The 21,144-nt window shown below is 38.8% G+C and overlaps 1 protein-coding gene across 1 annotated transcript in view; it reads left to right on the top strand.

The window, feature by feature from the left end:
* The window catches only part of RRP15 (ribosomal RNA processing 15 homolog), a 21,693-nt gene extending 631 nt beyond the window's left edge, over positions 1-21,062 (top strand). The window contains exons 2-5 of the mRNA XM_027897337.1: positions 1,789-2,063; positions 3,856-3,953; positions 4,791-4,989; positions 20,394-21,062. Of these exons, the coding sequence (XP_027753138.1) occupies positions 1,789-2,063; positions 3,856-3,953; positions 4,791-4,989; positions 20,394-20,540 (719 nt within the window). The 3' untranslated portion in view covers positions 20,541-21,062. The remainder of the gene's footprint in view (positions 1-1,788; positions 2,064-3,855; positions 3,954-4,790; positions 4,990-20,393) is intronic.
* Positions 21,063-21,144: the final 82 nt, after the last annotated feature.

A 21,144-nucleotide genomic window follows, 5' to 3' on the forward strand; every position in this document is an offset into this window, starting at 1 on the left:
TGTAAAGCCTCTGTGTCCCTCACTGTGGGCCGTCTTTGGCCCTGGCGGTCTCTTCTCTCTGCCCCACCCGAGCCCGCTGGTGGGTCCGAGGCTCTTCGTCCCCCCACCCTCTCCGGACTCTGGGCCGGGACTTGGAGCCGTCTTCGGGGGGGAATGGGAGCTCAGGCCCCGGTACGGCCACCTGCTGAAGCTTCTTCTCAGCCGGGAGTCCCATGGGTGGCATTCCCGCCGTGCCCAGTGTTGTGCCTGGTCCTGCCCTCTGCTCCTGCCCCTCTCTGCTCAGCCCAAGGGGTACCGACAGGAGCTCGTTAATCCCCTGGGCCCACCAAAATAATGAATAAGTCTGGCAACAGTGCATGTTTGTGTTTGCTAAGTAATTAAAAAGACAGTTGATTAATGGGAAATATCATTAATAGCTGTCTGCATGGCTTTATGGAAAACAGATCTTGTGAAGCAGTCCTGACTTTGTTGTCTTAATGATTTGATTGATAAAGGTAGTTCATGGCATATAATAGTGCTTACAAAGTAAAGCAATTGGATCAGCAGTACTGTGAGTACTCAGTAGTAGTAATAGTAATAGTAGTAGTAGTACTTTTTTTAAGTAGTTAGAGAGTGGTAGATGGAAAGTGAGTCAATTAGTGGGGAATCGGCCCCTTGCTGGTGGGACTGGGCAGGGGTCATAAAACAGCCTCCTTCTGTCCAGCACTTGATTTGTGGCCTTGAATGTTGTATATAACAAAATTAATTTAGAATTACATATGGCACAAATATTAGTGGAATAGTAGTTAATAGTAGCAGGAAATATGTGTGCTGTGCTCTTCATTACGTGATAAAGTGGGTTCATTGAAATAACCAGACAAATTTTAGCCCACCCTAAACTTGCAGCCCATTTCATTCTAGTTGATCATCTGCACCGTTAAAGACTTTTATTTTTGCAATTTGACATGCTGAACAGACAAATGAGGGAAGTGGCAGTAAATTACTCATGTGTTTGATGTGCCACCTAGTTGGCTGTTCTGTCCTGTCTTGATGTTGCTTGATTCCTAACTTTGATATTGTCACTTCAGCTCCTTGTGTTTTGTTTTGAAGGGCTCATAGGGTAAGGAAACTTGAGTTTGGATGTGTTTTATTTCTGTATCAAGAACTTGAATAGTTACTTATGCCAGAAGAGCTCAGTGCCTCTGGTTTCTTTTGAGTGCCTGATGACTCCTTTGATTCTGTATTTCACAAGACAATCTTCCCTGTGTTTATTATACCTTGGTAATTGTATTTTTGATGGCATTGTTGTCCCTGGGCATATTTTTCTTTCACATAAGGAGTGCCCTCCCAGCTTCAGTTTAATCCCTGTGGCTGTTTGCACTCAAACACCAGATGTCACTGTTGCAGTTTGTATGTGGGTGTGTACATACACATGTGTATACATACAGATGTGTGTTATAATTTCTGAACTGGGAAACATAGGGGGTTTTTTTTCCCCCCACAATTTGCAGCCTTAAACTTAAAATATTCAGATTCTAACAAAAAATATCCAAGACTGTCTTTCCCCTTTTACCTATCCGCTTCAATCACTTTAAATCATTACCGAGATGAGCAAGCAATTGCACTGCATAATTTCTTGTAAATTCATTACTATGGTGTTTGCCTGCTTGAGGAACTAATTGTAAGAGTACATGTACAGCAGTACATGGCCCTGCACTCAGATAACATTTACATATGGAGCAAATTGCACCAGTGATGGATCCTTACCAGAAACAGAACTCCTGATAATTTTTTTTTTTCGATCCCTAGATTCTGAGTTAAGCTCTGATCTTCCAGAAGACAGTTACTCTTCAGGAGATGAAGCCCTGGACGGTGATGATGAAGATGAAACGGCAGCCCCTGGCAATGTGGTTGAAGAGGCAACAACCTCCAAAAATGGCCCAAGTTCAGGCTGGGCAGATGCCATGGCAAAAGTGCTCAACAAAAAGATTCCACAGAATAAGTCCACCATCTTGTCCAAGAATAAAAGCCTGGAGAAGGAGAAAGAAAAGGAAAAACAAGAAAGGCTGGAAAAGAAGATGAAGGTGAGAAAAAAATGCAGTATTTCCTATGCAGTCACAGTCAGGTGGGCTACTACATGCAAGGTGGTCTCAGCAGAGATTTGGGAGAGTGATCTGAGACCTTCTCAGTTTTGGAATCTCTCCTCCACAGTGATGTCAAGTAACTTCATTTTTTTTACTTTCCAGTCATGCTGCATAGGGCTTTTTCCCTTATTGCATTTTCTGGGTCATCATTTGGCAGCAGGACTGTTCCAGTCTGTCAGCTTAAGGTGTTTTCGTTGTTGAGAGGGTGAAAGCAGCTGCTTTAAGCTTGGTTTTCTAATTGGTGTTGTTAATTTGGAGTGAAATTAACTTGCTCAGCATTACAAGTCAAAATAGTTCTGTATTACAGAAAGTGAGAGGGAGAAAAAGAAGAAAACTTCCTTCATTTAAACTGTGCCACAGCTTCCAAAATCAAGGCCTCTAGGTTGAGACCATTGATGGGGTTGTGAATACTTGTTTGCTCCCCTCAATGATTTTCTTGATTGGAGTTTTCTGCTATGGTGTCTGTTCCCTAAATAGCTTCTGGTTCTGAAACTGTTATGAAGAAAGCAGAATTATGTTGGCAAGTAAGTCATTTGTTTGTGTCTTTAGTGGAAGTTTTAATTGCAGGCCGTGATTGATTTACCTTCAGGCTAGAAATACATTAATGGTTCTAATGTCTCATCTTACCAGTTTTGTTTCAGTGGAATAGCCAGGTTGTTCACCTGACAGTTTAGGACATGCTGTGGTTGGGCCACAGCATGCCTTTTAAGTACAGAGATGCTTCAGTACAGCATCTGCGCAGTTGTGGTTGTCCTAAATACCTGTTTTCATCCAGTAAACATGTGGGAATACTGCAGAACAGAGGTGGGCTACAGGTCGCCAGACTGACTTGTTTACCTTAGGAAAACTTGAAAGCCTTCCACTGATTTCTTGCTGATGGAAGGTAGGATAGATAGTTCTTTTGATCAAAGGCCAAAACATGGTCATAAACTCAGAAATTCATAGTGGGTCTGGAATTATAAAGATAAGGACTCTGAAGTGCCACTAAAAACTTATTGCATAAAACAGATTTAATGGAACATCACCGGGTGTAGAACACTGTTAAATTGTTCGAAGGGGAACAAAAAAATTTCACTACCTTAGTCCTGAAGCAGAGGTTGTGAAATACAGTGGTCTCCTATTTTAGCAGAAACAAAGCTGGTGGTATTGTGGCCCCTGGTAATGAAAAATGTATGAGTTTGGTTTTGAAACAGAGAGACTCAGAAGAAGACAAAAATCAGTATTATACATGAGTTGTTGTCTGGTGGACACTTGGTGTTCTTCCTGGTGTTTGAGTTATGCCTGTTGCAGTCTTTGTTGTGGCTCACTGTTGGTCACATAGCTATACTGGGATTAATTCTATGGGGGAAGTCAAATTCTCAAGGCTCAAAATGTGATGTGCCTGTCTCGATAGACACGGGATTTTATTATGTATAATTTTCTCTGTGATCAGCTTGTGAGTCTTGGAGTTGAAAGCTATCTCTGAATCATTAGTTTCCTTGTCCATGGCAACCAGTGTGAAAGCATTTTTATTCTAGACTTTTGTCACTGAACACAGGTGATTCTTTGAGATTTGACTGTGGGCCCTGGTATGTCAACACAAGAGACTTGCCTTACACCTGTTGTCCAGCCCCATACTGAAGGTTCCCTTACCCTCAAACCTAACTGAACTTTGCAGATTTTTTTTTGTCCCCTCCTGCTACATACTCTTATCAGAGTATGCTGCATTCTCATAACAATATTTATAACGCAGCTCGATAAAAAGCGCGAATGGGAAATGATGTGCCGAGTGAAGCCAGATGTTGTCAAAGACCGAGAGAAAGAAAGAAATCTTCAGAGAATTGCCACAAGGTAAGATTTTTCTGAATGCTTTCCTAAATATATGTATATCAAAAAGAGGAGGAAAAGGGGAAGAAAAGGCCTATGCAGGTAATCTGTTTCCAATCAGTTTGAACTCTTAGGAAGTGACTGCCAGGAGCCGAGAGATTTATATGCAGGTCTGCATTGTACAGTGTCAAGTTCAGCAAAAGATTTCAGAAGCTTTATGGAAGAGTAAAAATTTAGATGGGAATCTAATGTTTGCTTAACAGAAGTGCTTTGCTGGATCCCCTCATTTTGTTAATTTAATGCTTTAAAAATGCAGAACAGTTGTTTCTACTGTTCTGGTTTTTTGCTTCTCCGCAGAGGATTCACCAGATTGATGGCTGTTAAGTTGAGCCTGTTCAGTGTTGCAGTAGTTTGATGTCACAGAACTAGTTGAACACCTTGATGTGCTGCCTGTGTCTGCCTCCTTAGTCATTCCTCTGCCTTGTCCCCTTACTTCAGCTGCTCTTGAGATCTTGCCTGAGGAATTTAATATCTGGTTGTAGGACGAGTAACGTGCTTCTGAGGATGAAACATGCTCATGCACTGATTTCAGTGCCAAGTTACTAGGCTTACTTCAGGGTCTGAATAGTTATTTGTAGATTTGTTTGTTACTGGTTCCTAGCAATAAGTGTAAAGGAGAAGTGAAAATTGAACATTATAGCAAATTTTACTTCTTAACCAAATTGAGGTTCCCACTAACCATTTTGGGGAGCTAGAAGCTGCCCATCATCTGCACCAATTTGTATCTTTGATAGGGGGTTCATTTCTGTAAAAGGAACTTGAGTTTAAAAAGCTGTTCTCTTGTTTTTTCCCCTATCCCAGAGGTGTTGTACAATTATTTAATGCTGTCAGGGCGCACCAGAAGAACATTGATGAGAAGATGAAGAAAGCTGGGAGCTCTGACAGGCGGCGTGCTAAACTGCTGTCTTCCGTTTCAAAGAAAGATTTCATCAATGTTTTAAGAAACATGGAGGGTGCTAAAGGAGGCAAGAACGGAGGAAAGGCCACAAAATGTAAAGAGGTAAGCTTTATCTGTGAGAAGAAAATGCATACAAGATGATAATCTCAGTATAATTACTGTCTGTTAATGTGCCTGCTCTTCATAACAGCTGTGATCCAAATAGCTGGGGTGTTTTTAGACTTCTTAGCAAGGAAATAAGTAGCTCTTAGCCTGCTTTCTCTGTATTTTGAGTATCAAAGTACAAAGTGCTGGAAGCTCTCTTGATAAGACATTGAGCCTTGGATGCAAATAACTTGGTTTAGCTGTATGTTAAAAAAAAAATATTGGATTTTATATTGGGTTTTGTACCAAACATGGAACAAACTGCTAGATTTTAGTGGGTCATGACATTTGGAATTTGACCAATAATAGCTCCTTAAAAATTGTTAAGGACATGGAGGCTCTTTGTCTTTCATGGTGTATTAGACTGTACTACTTGTGTGTACCCACAGTTTGGTCATGTCAAACTCACTTCCTTTGGATGATTATGGTATCCGGAACTGAAGGGATTTGCTGTACAAAGTGAATACCACAACAGAACGAAACAGAGACATATTAAATATTAAATGTAGGCTTTTCTTTCCCTGATTCTCTGTGTGTATTTAGGCTGATGTGGCTTCACTGCTGTTATGATGTTTTGGAAAGAATGCATTCCACTTTTTCCAAACATGTTTAAGAGAGATGCAGTACAGTTGGACTTGTCCAATTCTTCATTGGTTCTTTTAGCTCACCAAGTAGCTCAGGGTTGAAAACAAGTTCCTCAGACATACTCTCTCTTGTATTTCAGAAGCTGCACGTTTTTGAAGCGTATTTGTGTTCAGGTTTGAACTCTGTGCTCAGTAGTGGGTGGAATACTGTTGTTGGCCCAGACTCACAGCAGTTAACTAAGTGCTTTTCTGTGCCAGGAAGAAATACTTTAATCAGTTGGGAGACAACAGTTTGTCATATGTTTTTTGTTTGTGTGCACTTGGGGAACATGCTGAAACACTGCCTGGCATGAAGTGCTCATACAATTTTCATGCAAGTGTAATATTAAAGTATTTTTTAAATTCTTTGGATAATGAGAACAATTTAGCTTGGTGCTGACACTTTATTTCTCCTTAAATAATTCCAACTCGCTTGTTTGGTTGGGGGACCGTGCATGTGTGTGGTTCTTTTTTTTTTTTTTTTTTTTTTTTTTTTTTTTTTTTTTTTTTTTTTTTTTTTTTTTTTTTTTTTTTTTTTTTTTTTTTTTTTTGGTTGTTTTTTTTCCCCCTCCCCTGGAATAGCAGAATATCAGAACAATAGCAGGACCAACTACTGTTGTAGTCGGCATTGAATCAATAGCTGAGCAAGATCTAGGACTTTTGTTCTCATTTGTGTCAGATTGTAGCAGGACAATTCTCTAATTAATAGGTCAGAAAATATAGATTGCAAATGTTTCTGTACTATAAAAAAAAAAAAGTCTTATTTTGGAAGCATCAGTAAGAGCAAATTTCCATTCAAGTGCTCTGGAGATGCTTTAGAGACTGGCTGGTTAGTATTGGGTTTGACTATTAGTATAGGTGCTACCTTCACATAGCTTGTGATTAAAAACTGGGACAAGGATTGGTGTTTTTGGTTGGGTTTTTTAATAGCTTATCTGCTTAGATAGACCACCAGTCTTCCTCTCTCCTTTGTGCCTTTGCTTTAGTGACTCTCCATTCAACACTGAACCAATCTCTTCAACAACTCCTTTTCAAGCTGTTCTTAATCTTCCTTATTTTCTCTTGAGAACATATCTTACTCATTTAGAGGCTCCCATCCTGGTAGTTAATGCTTGAGCTTGAGGCCAAAATCTGATCTGCAGTCTTCTCTACAGAATTACACAGACATTTAGCCCCTGAACAGTACTATTGGCCTCTACTGTCATAGCTCTGCTTCTTAGTCTTTGGGGGTTTTTCAGAGGGTGGTAAGCAGGGATGAGGCTTTTTGGTAGTGAATTCCTTGCAGCAGGAGTTTGGTAGATTGTTTATGCCATCTGAAAGCTTTACTTTGTTTGTTTGTTTTGTGGATTTGTTCTTTCTAGCAGCCTGCTTTGTTTTACCATTTGAGAATATAGCGTGTATTTAATTTTTAGAAAAGAGGGGTGAAATATATTTATTTGTCTCAACAAAAACAAGGGAAGAGATGCCAATCCCAAACTCCGGGCATTCTGCCATCAATTAAAATGCAGTCCAGAACAATAAAAACACTACCCCACCCACATGAAACAAGCAGTCAGCAGGAAAAATAGCAGAATAGTTTTACCAGTGAAAGCAAATGCTTCTTGACTCAAGCCCTGTGCTGTGACAGGAGAGTTGACTGTATTTGTGGGAATGGGCTAATGCTGCTTCTTACTCTGCAGTGCATTTTGATTGCAGAATTTGCTGCTTATTTTTGAAAGTTTGGTGGTTTCTTCCACACGTCAGGGGTTGTTGAAGAAACCCCTTATAAAGTTCTGTTGTGACTGACTTCTTAGTTAAGTGTATTTATGTGTGAGAAAAAGAATTTGAATGCTCTGTAAAGGCCCATCTGCAGTGCTGGGATTTCATGGTAGCACAACCACTCTTTCTCATTTGTTTCTCTATTTCCATCAGCTTCAGATATTGATGGGAAGGACAGGTAACCTGTGCCCATAAGAACGTTGTTCATAGTCTTGTATACTTTTAGCCATTGGCCTAATTATTACTTAGCATACACCTACCAGTGTAACTGTGAAAACAAACAAACAAACAAACAAAAACCACTTCAAGGCTGTGAAAGTTTTCATGTGCCCTTCTTGTGAAACTGTAGCCCTTCTTGGGGTTTCATGTGCCCAGATGGGAGTAATTACTTTCCTGAACTGGAGCCAAAAGCTTTGCCTTTCGTATCATTAGCTGTTTATCAAGGAATTTCATAATCCTTGCTGAGCCAGCTGACTTGTGTAATATTTTTTCCTATTTTTTTTCCAAGGGACAGTGCATGGTGCTTGCCTCTGGGTAAGATCATCTAATTTTCCTCCCCTCACCACCTTGTCTGAAGCCTTGCAATGTAGGAGAAACATATAATAATTTCCTTTTTTTTTTACAAAAATCCTACTTGTTTGTTGTTTGGGTGTTTGTTTTATTTTATTTTCTTTTTAAGTTTTGGGATGGGTTTTTTTAAGAAGCATTTATTGGTAGATATGAAAGCTTTCAATCTTGTTCAACACAATCCTTACAGACCAGATTTTCATTTCAGTATGTGTTAGTCATACCTTGCAGCTTCCCACCTGTAAGACACTGTAAGAAATATTTAACTACAGGTTTCGAAAAGGTATATATCAGAGATGCTGTTTTTCCAGCCCTAAAGGCTGAGGTCGTCTTTATGTCTATGGAAGAAATACAGAAGTAGGCAGTGGCAGTAAAGGATTCCTTGCAGGAATCTTCTGGATTTTTTAGGTCTTTAAGAAATTCCTGGGTGCTCTGAGGAAGTACCTTTGCTTCCAGGGTTGAATGAAGTTTGATCTCTTACAGTTGGGCAGACATGTTGGCTGATGTAGTGAATTACAAGAGGTCTTGAAATCTTAATTGTAAGGAAACAAAGAATTTCGGACTTGACATTCTCAGAGCAGCCTCAACTTTTCTCCCTTACTGCGTGTCAGGACAACAGGGTCGTTCAGGACCAGATTTCATCTTGACTTTTTGCTTGGCGTTTGTGCTACTCCCTGTAAAACGTTACTGTGTGGTAAAACATTTTCTAGTGACATATAAACAACTGGCATGAATGTTACAGATACTCTTTATGACAAGCATAACCTGAACTCATGAACCTCTCATGCCTTTGTAGCATGATTTTGCTTCAGCTTGTAAGTTTTCTTACACCAGATCTGTGACAGAGCATTTCAGTGGTGGAAGTAAGAGCAGGATTTCCTGGCCTACTTCAGTAACCATGATCCAAACTCTGTAAGGTAATTTTTCTGTAAGTGTGCTGGCTACATGACCTGAAGGTACAATTTGCTTCCTGTGTTGTGATGACATCTGGAAAAAATTGGTTATTGGTCTCAAAATAGTACCTATTCTAAAATAATTTATTGATAGGAAGGAAGATGAGTGGAGAAGAATACAAGTGCTATTTCATATCAGCTATTGCTCATGTGGGACTTGAAATAAAGTGCTTTTCCAGAAAAGTTCCTTCTGCCTGAAGCATATTTTATAAATGCTCCTAGTGGTCAGTAAGTAATTTTTAAGCACAGTGATTAGAGTCAGGTTTACTATAGATTTTTCTTTTGTTCATAAGACTAATTTTAAGTGGTATTTAAAGATTGTTCAAGGGCAGGAGGAGTACTACACTTCTGACTTTGACTACTGTTCTTACTGGGATACAAGAAGTGGTATCAGAGCTTTCATTTTTCAAGTTAAATGGGGATATAAAATGTGCTTTTCAGCTTAAATGTTAGGTCTGTTTATAAACTGTGGGAGTGATTGCCTTCTTTTTCTTGCAGCTGCGTGAGTACTGGCCATCAGCATGTTCTGCTTTTTTCCCAGTGTTTCCACAGTGTGGAAATGGGGAGGAGGGGCAGAAAATATTATTTTCATCCATGTATCTGTTTGAAGTTACAATAGTCTGAGCAATTGCTTCAATTAGCTGTAGGAAATAGTTTGTTTTTGAAGTATGGATGAAGGCAGAGAATATTTCTAGAGGTTTGATAAGGTGTATCAACACCTTTTTTAATCTTAAAAGGGAACTTTTTTTCCTTTGGTGATAATGGCATTGCAGAGTAGCAGAAGTTTATTACTACAACTGTTGTGTGCTGGTTTTACAGAACAAATTGGAGGAGTAACCAGGCATGCATGTATTCCAGCAGATTTGAGGGGGCAGCCAAGTATTAATTTAGTTCAGCTGCAGCCAGAATAGATGTGTTCTCCCAGTTTTAATAAATGTCTTCCCATCACGTGCACAGAAACTTTTAATTTGGATTCCTCTGGATACTGCATTTTTATCTATTTTTCCGAAATGTATGTACATACTTGGGAAAGTCACCTCATATATGTTTGGAGCTGATGCTTTTTACTTAGTTTCTTGGTTTTGTACCTAATTGCTGTATTGCTGCTTTTTATCCTTAGAGATAAATGCAGCGTAGCCTGCTACCAGTTTGCTATATCCTGTATTCCTTATGCTCTTTAAGGTAAAGGGGTGTTTTGAAGTATCAGAAGTTGTTTGATGATGATATTTTTACTTTTTTCCTGTCTAGAAGATATATTGACTTAAATGGTTTGGGTATCAACAGGATTAGATTTATAAGATGTGCGAGCTCAGTTCCCTATTTGTTGCCAGAGCTGGTAACACCCACCTGTTTTAACATGGGAATGTAGGTCAATATTTGTCAATATTTAAATGTGTATTTGATTTATAGATGCCAAGAAATTGACACTGTGATTTCAGCTCCAGATAAGAGGATTAAGGGTCGTGTGATGGGCTGTATTTCACTGGGTTCTTTTTTCCAGAGTTTTATACTCAAAGTTCCATTTCTGTCCTCTTTTTTTCAAATACTTGATCAGAAGTCAGAAAGGAAAAAAAGACTGATTTTGTACTTTGCTCCCATCTATCTCTCCTCTTCCTGTTTTATGTTCCTGACAGATTCTCTCCCCGACCCTCTGCCCCCCACCTGAGGGCCAAGCGCATAACCCAGCATTCTGGTGCCTGATGTGAGGGCAGCCCCGACAGTTCTCACGGAAATGACACCCTCTTTGTCATCATGAGTCATACACAGTCCAGCTTAATGCTGTCTTCTAAAATGCAGATAGTCTGTGATCAGTGAGGACAGATATCTTAAGAGAATTTGGATGCTAAATGCCTATTGTATCTACTGAGGTGATGACCTGAGGTTTGGGGAGGGCAGTCTTCCAGATGTTTATAACTTGTCCCAATCCAGGCAAATGTTTATGGAGATAGCAGAAGATATGTTCCCAGCTGCAAAATACATCCTTAACTGATTTTTTAAGTTCAAAAAGAATGAATCATGCAAGGTTTTAATGGATTCCTGTAGGAAATGTCTCTTTCCTCCTTAGAGCTGAAGACAAAATATTTTAAGTTTGTCTTTCTGTGAAAAGGAATGAAGTGATTTTAGTTGAAACATTGCAAAAGCCTTCAGCACCAAGTGGTTGAAGTTTGGCTAATTTTTAAGTGAATATAAACAGGGACTTGTGATTGAAATGTCAGGCAATACTGGGACAGCTCCATCTGTCATGTTTGAAAGTAACTTGCCTTGCTATTTGTTTATTAGTGCACAGGGTACTGTGATGGTGGTTTTTTTCCCAGAAGATGTTGCAAGGGTTTTTTTCAGTAAAACTATGTCTAAAACAACCACATTTGAAAAACTTGTGGCATACATCTTCTTTTGATCTTCCCGTAAGTATACAAAGCACTAAGGGTCAAATCCTATTAGACTTTTATCTGGTAAATCGAGTTGGAAGCCTTATAAAAGCAGCTCTCCACTTTTGGCTTTGTTCATAACTCTTATAGGCAGGGCAATATACTTAGAGAAAAATACATCTAAACGTTTCATAAAGTTTTATAAAAGATATTCCCTAGAAGTAAGAGTTTAGGTGGAGCTTGTCTATCTGAAAAAGTTTGTTTTCCCCATCTAAGCATTTTCTGTTGGAAATTATCTTGAAAAGTGATTCCTTTACTTTGAAGTTTTATTAAGGTATAAAATGTTCTGATTTCTAAAGTGTTGAACTAGCAGATGTGTATTATACATGACCTCTGTGGGCACCTACTCATCTGTTTATCTTGGTAGACTTCAGGAGTGGTGGGTCAAACTGCTTCCAGCTTTCAATGGTTAGAGATTTGCTGAGTTCAGTATTTTTTTTAATGGGAAAATCTGGCCAGTTTTTAATGAGTGTTTCTGAAATTTACTGAAAGCTTAGAAAATAAACTTTTTTCATTTTTTTCTTTTTTTTTTTTTTACCTAGTGTTATTACAAATTATACTAAAGCTGCCTCTTGGAAAGATCTGACCTCTTTTTGTTTCATTGCTGAACGCTGGACAGTGTTCTGCAGGTGGTCTGTGTCATTTCTGCTCCACCTGCAGCTGTTGGGAAAACCCATACAGAAACACAGAAGGAGATGGCGACGTCAGAAATGCAGAGAAAGGGTAGCCAGATGGCTAAGATAAGGAATTGGGATCATGGGCAGTTTACATATTCCTTCATCAGGTTTAAGTCGCTTTTAGAAAGCAGCCTGGGAGTGTGGAGGGATATAGTCTGTTCCTTAATGAGTTTGCTACTCATATGTGACAGTGTGGGGGAAATTACGTGAATATAAAATCAAAGAGACTTGGACCTTTAGGATATGTTGCAAAAGCTATTTAAGTAAAAGCAGGGGCAATGGGGGTAGGGAGGTTTGGTCAGACAAGCTTTTTAGTAGCCATAAAAATTTTAGTATTTCTCATTTAGTAATAAAATTACACAAAAGCTAGTTTCTTGTGGGTTTTGGGATTTGGTTTTTATCTCACCCTCCTACCTTATGGTTTTTTGGATCCTTATACTTCTTTTGGGACTGAAATGTAAGTGGAAATCCTGAGTCAGGAAGAGGAGGCTTTTTATTAGCCCTACTTCTTCCTCGTCAGCTGGAAGTGATGGACATGGTCCTTACTGTAGCTTTCATTGTTTGAGACAGGCTTTTGGGAATCACTCTGTTACGCTTCTTACATAATGAAAAACTGGAGGATTTCAGCATCATTTGCAGGAAATAATTTGAGTCATATTCAGATCATTCAAAAATTTTCAAGCTGCTAATTTATTCTAAAAAAAATAAAAGAATCAAAAAATACTTCAAACAGCTGCAGGTCTATACATTTCTTTACTGTGCCAACCGACAAGGTTTTATAAAAACTTGCAGAAAATTTTAGGTACCCAGTTGAGATAGTGCACAAGTGTTTTGCATAAATGGGTGGCATCTGAGAAAAATCTGTTGTGACTTGAAAATCTTTGTCTAAAGTAGACTGTTGAAAGACATGAGTACATGACTTCTGAGGGATAGCACACTGAAGACCTTAGTCTTGACTGAGTGCTTTTTACTAGGCACCCTTGCTGTATCTGCATATTTTCCAAGTACAGCATGGTGGTTCAGGAACTGTGCAACTTGCAACAAGGATGTTGTGGATCTGCGTAATGTTCAGGTTGATCTTTAAAATCTGTCATGTCCTCATTCCTGCAGGAAATACACATTAAGAAACGTAGGACCAGGTGATGGAGAGAAGTTTTTTTTTATGTGTGAGAAGTGGTGTGGCACTTATTTTCAGACTGAAGTGCTACATATCTAGAAAATGTCTTTATTCCTTTTTTTTGAATGCCATCCAAACAGAAAAACTCCTGGTACGTTATCTTCCTTTTAGTAATAGTGATAGAAGCTGGTAAGGAGTTGTCCATTTAAGATTGCTCTTGGTAATTAACCAGTATGCTCTCTAGTACAAAATGAACAATATTTTGCAGACAGGTTACCTGAGGTTAATGACTAGCTAGCAAGAAAAGCTGTTCTTTATGGTGGATGGTTTTAGTCTTTTCCAAGTCAATTCTTTTACAATTCAGCTAGTTTGAATACCGTAACTTGCTATAAAAAATTTTGTCTGATAAACAGTGAAAGTGTAATGTATGGCTTTAAATACAAAAGTCTTGATCATTATTGTTTTCAATCAGTACTCGTTGGGTCTTTATGTCAAGTATTAAAAATTCTGTCTATCAAGTACATGAATCGTGAAAGCTGTGTGGAGACTTAGTGGTGAATAAAGCATTCAAGTAACAGGTGAATCAGTAATAGCCAGGATGGCAGACAGGAATTTCACTGTCGGTAATATAAGCGCTGATAAATAGGCATTGCAGATGTGAAGGCAAAAAGCATGTAGATGAGGAGGATGAAGCAGGTTTGTTTTTACAGGAGGAAGAAACAAGCAGGACTGAAAATGAGTTGGGGTGGCATGCTGAACAAATGTATGGGCTATAAACTTCCTGCCTGATACGTTGCATGATAACCTCATACAGGGAATGTGCTATTTCAGTCTTTCCATGTATCTTCTCTGGAATAATTTGCAATCTACTTTGAACTTAACTTTACTTGGTACCTTCGTAAAAATTCTTACTTGTGGACAGGTGTTTGTTTTTTGTTTGTTTGTTTTTGTTTTGTTTTAATGTTAGTGGAGTGTTTTGGCCTGACAGGTGAAAAGATAGTGTAATTACTTGATGTTTGCAACACTGTCACTTTGCCTTGTATTTAAGAGAACATGAGTTACAAATTACAGAATGTATTCCACAAGGGGAATTGTTAGTATGGGTAAAGGTAACTTCATACATGTTGTGTTGTAACTTATCTTTAGGATTGTTTAGGTGAGTCTTTATTTTCAGGTGAGTTTTTTTTATTTTCTGTGGGCAGCTTCTGGTGTAGCATGCCCATGCTATTCATCATGCTCATTAAAACAGGTGAAGGGTCTTGCAGCAACATGTGGTGAAATTCCTTGTGCAGCAGAAGGGTTTCTGAGAAGGCTGCTGGAGAACAGCACAGGCTGAGGAGTTCCAGAGCATCCCGTATGCAGAAGGGCCCTGTGTTAAGCTTGAATTCTTAAAATATTTTTGCTTTTTTTCTGACAGAAATAACAATTTATGAGGTTTCTGGTGAACCAAGACTGAGGAAATCTGTTTTCTCATCAGATTTTTCTATGGTTTTTCTTTGCAATTGAGCATTTAATAATGATGTTAATGAATTTTCTTCTTTACTTAGGCCCAGATTAATGCTTGTTTTTAGAAAATCTGTAACTCAGTTCTGACCTCTCTAAAGTTGGGACATGTTTAAGCCTCTGCGTGCCAATCCAAAGCATTCCTTCTCATTCACACATCTCCAGTTGTAGTAAACCCTAGAGGGGGATGTAAGGATGGGGAGATTCCTCATGCAGGTCATTAAGCTCTGGGTGGTCTTCTGGCTGTGCTCAAAAGGAAAATCAGTATTTGTTGTGCTTGTAGTAATAATTCCAGTGTGTTACTTGCAGAGAAGGTTGAACAGAAACAGCAGGTTTCAAAACACACTGTAAAAAAATTTCATTCTTAGATTTATGTACTAGAATTACCAAAGCAGATTCTGGTGTGTATGAGAAACCTTGTGAACTGAGTACATTTCCTGTGCCACTGTTGTTATCCACAGAATGGTGTCACTTCAAGTATACAAAGCTCATTCAGAGAGAGGATGCAAATGGGTATTGAATAACTCTCACTCTAAGAAGTGAAGAATTATGCTGCAACAGAATAGATTTCTGTTGTGCAGCTCACATGTTTTGCGAGCTTGAGAATGCTTCCCAAAGCGAGTTGCTGTGACAATCCAGCTCAAAAGTTCAAGATGACAGCAGTACAGGTTACAGTCTCCGTTTGCAAATTGCATCTTGAGATCAGGCTTACATAGGAACCTTTCTTAGAGTCATGATCTTGCTGTAATTTATATAAAAGTTATGACTAGCAGTTATGGTCAAACCCAAGTATTGTTCTTCTGTTAAAAATAATTACATTTTGTTTTCTGCTTGCATTTCTGCTTTATGTACTTCGGCTGCAGTTTTGTTTATTACTTCTCAGCCTGGAGGAAACTTATTTTCTTACCCTGTGAATTTGGATTTTGCTGAAAATTAATTTAGGAGAAATGATTATGCTGGTGTTCACTGTTTTCCATTTCCTCCCCCTCTTCTGCCAAGTGTGTTTTTTTTAACAATTATTATTATTATTATTATTATTATTATTTTCAATTGAGAAGGCACACACCTTAGTGTATGCCTGTGCTGTCTTTTATTTTTTTGAGCTCAGTTTAAACTGACTTGCTTGGGAATGAGAAACAGAATAGCAGCAGTCATTTGGAGCAAGATGCAGGCTGGCAGGGAAGATAGTTGTCAGATGTATGTGAGAATGCTTTTTGGCAGTTACACTTTTTAACTTCGTCATGACAAAAGCTTCCCTCTATTTCAAGGTCTTAGATGTTTGTATTGAGCAAAACAGAGGGATGGGGGGGGTGCAGTTCAGATTAATTAGACACGTTAGAATTGTTTTCTCAGGGCTTAAAGTTGTTGCTTGAGAGATATTTATGTTAGAAATTCCTTCCCTGACAGGTACAAATAAACATTTATTGTAGGTGATGGTAAAGAGAGATGCCCCTGCAAGCTCTGGCATTTCATCTTTTACACGGAGCAAAGGCGTGGGAGTCCAGTGTGCCGATTGTAATTCCTAGATCTGAAAAATGTTCCTTTGTTAATACCCTGCAGTCACTGTTTTCTGGACACAGGCTGTAGGGGAATCTCTACAGTGCTGTAGGTATGTTTGCTGTTTTGCAGCTGCAGAAGCTGGAGTGTGCTCAAGTGACACAAGCTGGTGGGAGGTGGAATGAAATGCTGTCTTTTGCCTGTGTGCCCTGATTTCAAGGCACATCTTCTAATGCCATTACTTACCGATAAATGTTATGGACTTTGGTCTGCTAAAGTGTAAGGTTCTGAAAATCTCTGGCAAACTTCACTGCTCTGTTTTAGGATGTTGCTGTACCACTGAAGCAGGAGATGAAAATTACAATGTGCTGTAGCTTAGACAGACTGAGCTTAATTCCCTCAAGCTGTCAAAGGCAACAGGTTTTGAGCTAAGGCACTTGCAGACTGAAGCAGCTATGTATGGTTACAAGTATCCTGCTGCTGCTTCTGACAGCTTCAAAAGGAGTAGAGAGGATTGACCTCACACATCGGTGTCAGCACTGTCTGCCACAACTCCAGTGTGAGTTTGGCAGGTCTCAGTTGAAGATAGTTTACTGTCACATCGTTTACCAAGAGCAAATTATGTAGCTCCAGTTTTTTGTGTTGGTAAAGAAATGAATCAAAACAGGGAGATTTCCAACTTGATCATATAGCTGCTGCTGCTGCTACCGTGAGGCTTTTGTAAAGCTATTCCTTCTAAAGCATCCAGGAGGCAGTTCCAGCTTGGATCCTGCAAGGGACAGCTGTTTTTTCCTAGGTGACAGAACTAAGCTTTGTTGGAGGGTGGGTGATTTTATTAGGACTTGGGTAAGAATTTCAGTTCATCTTGTCCTAGTGCAGACTGTAGAAGGTATGTCTTCAAACCAGAATTAATTTGGGAAGTATGTCCCCACTACAGAGCCCTGCTTTTGTGAAACTTGAGCTAATGGTGTGAGAGCTTAGGTGGCACACCAGGCAGGCAAGGTAGTGTTAATTTTATTTATATGATCACTTTTTAACTGGGCTGTCAGTCCATCACAGCAAGTATCTGAAGTAGAGTAAGCACACTGCATGTTTTGGTCTGTCTTATTTCAGCTCATGATAACAAGTGCATTACAATGTACCACTGACTCCTGAGAGGCAGCAATTAGTAAAATACCTCAAACCTTTTGAAATAAGTTGCCACAACTTCTGCAAAGAACAAATCCATTTCAATGTATGTATAAAAGAAGAGAGGAAAAAAGCAACACCACAATTTTTCACTCCTTGCCTCAGCGAAGGATCCACATTATGGGGCATTACACTCTGATGTTGATATAGGCTGCCTTGTTTTCATTTTGGGGTGTTCAAAGGGGACTTCACTGTCGTAGTGAGATGTGCATGAACAGCTGACTGGAAGTTCAAAAGCATTTGTGTGGAGTGAAAGATGGTTTATTTTCCACTTGCCAAGAATCATTTTTGTTTTATTTAGATGAAACCAGATTATGGCATTGAAAACCCAACTGTATTAACATTCTTACATAAGGCAAGTTGGGAAGTGATGTTACAGTTGAACTAATTGTTAATTATACAAATAGTCTTGCTGCATATTTTCTTAAGACTTCAGGAATGTTTTGTGATACAGTAGATTTGGAGAGTTTTTATTCTGAGGGGAAAATAGAGTAGCACATGAGTTAGGAATGAAGATACTAAACAAGGCATTTTCTGCACTTGGAAGCATGCTTAAAATTGATTAAATATTTGCTTTCAAGCATTTAATCTTCATCTTTGAGGCAGGAACATGCTACCTCTGTCTTTCTCCTTAGGGCTTGTTGTAAAACTCTATTCAAACCTTTGTGGTGCCTTACATACTGGGTAATGGAGGATCAGCATCCCCCTTTTGTTAACGTCCTGCTTTTGTCCTGTTGTTCACTTGACATAGCTAGAAAGAAGGGCTAATGGTTGCTGAATAGTAGCTTGTGATGAATTTGAGGATTGGGCTTTTCAATCCCTGAGCCTTCCCCTGTCGTTGCTAACAATAATCTACAGCTTCTGTTCTGTTTAAAACCCAAAATAAAATAAGCAATAAAAAAAAAATCCCTATTCTGCACATCTGGGATAGAAATGGAATTTGGTTTTAATATTGAAAAAAAAAGGGCAAATTGTTTTGAAAGGAATATAGAATGTTTACACTTAGGTGTTTCAGATTTAACTCTCTTAAATGTCACTGTTCAAACTGATTTACAAAAGATCTGAGATTAAAAAAGAAAAAGCTTAGTGATTTTAAAAATTTTTTAAATGTTTTTCTACTCTGCAAATGTAAATGGATAAACCAACTGCAATACAGTTTAAAAAAGGGAAAAAAAGTTACCCTCTCCTTGCATCCCCAAACAGAGTACCTGTGTTTGCACTAATGCACATTATTCCCATGAGAATATTTTAAGGTCTGCCTAGGGACCCACCTTATTGGTAGCTCTTTGATTCCAGGTAATTGATTGCCCTGCCTCAGATGATTTTTAAGCTTTAGTGGGTATAGCACTTGAAGTGAATTTTTGCAAGAGTGGAAAGTGGTTAGGAGGCATTACCCTGGGGAAAAGGGGGATTGGATGGGAGTAGGCATTAATGAGAGCAGCTGTGAAGATACAAAAGCAAAACCCAAACCAAAACACAGTGCAAACATCTTGAGGAACAGCTGTGGAGTTTCTTTCTTTTTTTTGAGCTGGGCCCTGGGAGATTTCTTTTGGGAAGGAAAGTGTTAAGACTTGTTACCCTATTTATGTGAGTGTAGTGTTTCAAAAAGTACTGTAGAAGAAATCACATTTGGCATTTCTGCTTTGATTGCCTATTAAAAATACATACTTTGTCAGACGTTTTACACTCAAATAACTTCTGCTGGTGTGATGTGATGTGTTAGATTTACATTTTCTTTATTCCTCCTTTCTCCTGCTATTAAATTCCATACGCTGTTCTTTCCCAAAGATTGCACAAACATCAGATTAAACACATGGTGGTTCTAAATATCACTTTCCTAGATCCATGACAGAAAAGAGGCATGAACAAATGTCTACAGTGATCATACATTTACTGCAGGTTTTGCATCTGGTAGGCAAGTCTTTGTCTGCAGAGGATGCTGCAATAGGTGACCCCATCCACTGTAGGGTGTCAGGAGGTGGTAGTCACTTTAAACTAGAGTGTCAGCTGATGTCTGTCTCTTGAGCACGGGAGTGGGGAAAGCACACCTGAGATGCCAGTGTTAACTGTGTTTCAAAGACCCTGCAAAACTAAATTAGTGTTTTCAGTGTTCCTAATTCCACTTTGGCAGGACAATTTTTTGCTTGCCTGCTGGACACTTAGCCATGTTGTTCCTTGAAAGTATTTTGCTGCTAATGTGAAAACCACTGAAATAAATCCTTCTTCAGTACACAGCTTTTAGTATTTTCCTTCAAGTAAAGATGTAGGAATAGCTTCAAGCTGTTCTTTAAAACTGTTACCACAGGATGGGGCTGTTGCACTGCCCAAATGTGATCTGTCACTTCAAAGAACTGCAACCAAGCACTGTTTTCAGTGCTAACCTGAAACTACACTCCTGTCACTTTTCTTTATTATTCACCAGTCTATGTAGTGGGCCTCAGTTTATTCACTTTCAAGAAGTAGGAAACTTGGAGTAAAATGTTGTTGGCTTGCTAAGTGTAGATCAACTTCGTTTCTTTTAGAGGCAGCTTTGTACCATATGACAAGCCCAGGTAGTGAGGTAATAATCCACATAAAGGGGATTTGGTTCACATATCACAGAATATGTTAAATATTAAATTGGGGGGGGGAGGGGGCTAAGCCTTTATTAAATCCATATTTGTGTCTTAGAAATGTGCCAAGAAGTGTTCTAATGAAGCAGCACCTGGGGGTTAATAAATGATATCATAAATCCATTCTGATTGCCAAGAAAGATTTTAATAAAGGAAACCATGCCCAGGGTTGACTGTTTCATCCACGAGGAATAATTGTTTTGTTTCCATTTTTCTTTTATTGGTTGGTTATAACAAGTTTGCTTTTTAGCATCAAGTCGCTTATGGTTGTCCTGCACATTTCTGTGTACTATTTGCATAAAGAGCTAGCCCTCAGTAGGTCTGCCAGTGCAAATTGTTGGGGGTATTATTTTGATTGCATGAAGAGCTTCCATCTTTTACTGCCTTTTACCTTCATCTCATGTTCCTCTGTTCCCTCTTCTCCCCTCAAACATTCAGGGTGAAATGAAGTCTGAGGAGGGGCCAGAGTGGAATATACTGCGTGATGACTTCATGATGGGAGCATCTATGAAGGACTGGGACAAGGAAAGCGATGGAGAGGGTGATACTGAACAAGGTCTGAAACAAGAAGATGACAATGACTGAATGAAACTGAAAACAATTCAAGATAATGTCTTATCTTCTTAACTGTGTCTGGATAAAAAGTCAGCATTCTGTGAATGTACAACACTTGGAGGATACCTCTTTTTTAAAAAAAAAAAAAAAAAGACTTACACAACCTTGGAGTGTTTTCTCCTCCATGTCAAACTTTTATTTAATATAGCTCCATTTGCTATACTGAAATCCTGAAATATTTTCCAAAACAAGTATAATTTTCAACATATTTCCAAAACATTTTGTACAGTCAAAATAGTGGCACTTGCCCAATGAAGGAAAGATTTTGCCAAGGTCATTAAAAGTTTATACATTAGTCATGGCAATTGATGTATTAGCATGCCTGCATTTCCAAATCAGTGTTGCACTTTGAAAAGTTGTTGCAATTTGCAATAGAAATGACTTACAATAAACACAGAAATGCCGTCACCTTGTAAAGTTATCAGACTCCTATAGAGTCTTTATTACTTTGGCCAGAAAAGGTTCTGTAGATAATAAAGAAAAGTAACCATTAATGTGATAGTTCTGGTCTTGGAGCATTAGTTTGATTCGACACAACTCTGGAGACACAATTGTAAAAAGAGAGATTTGACCC

This window comes from Empidonax traillii, unplaced genomic scaffold (genome assembly GCF_003031625.1).
Source record: "Empidonax traillii isolate 1590-97213 ecotype Southwest subspecies unplaced genomic scaffold, ASM303162v1 scaffold535:size1322822, whole genome shotgun sequence".
NCBI lineage: Eukaryota > Metazoa > Chordata > Aves > Passeriformes > Tyrannidae > Empidonax > Empidonax traillii.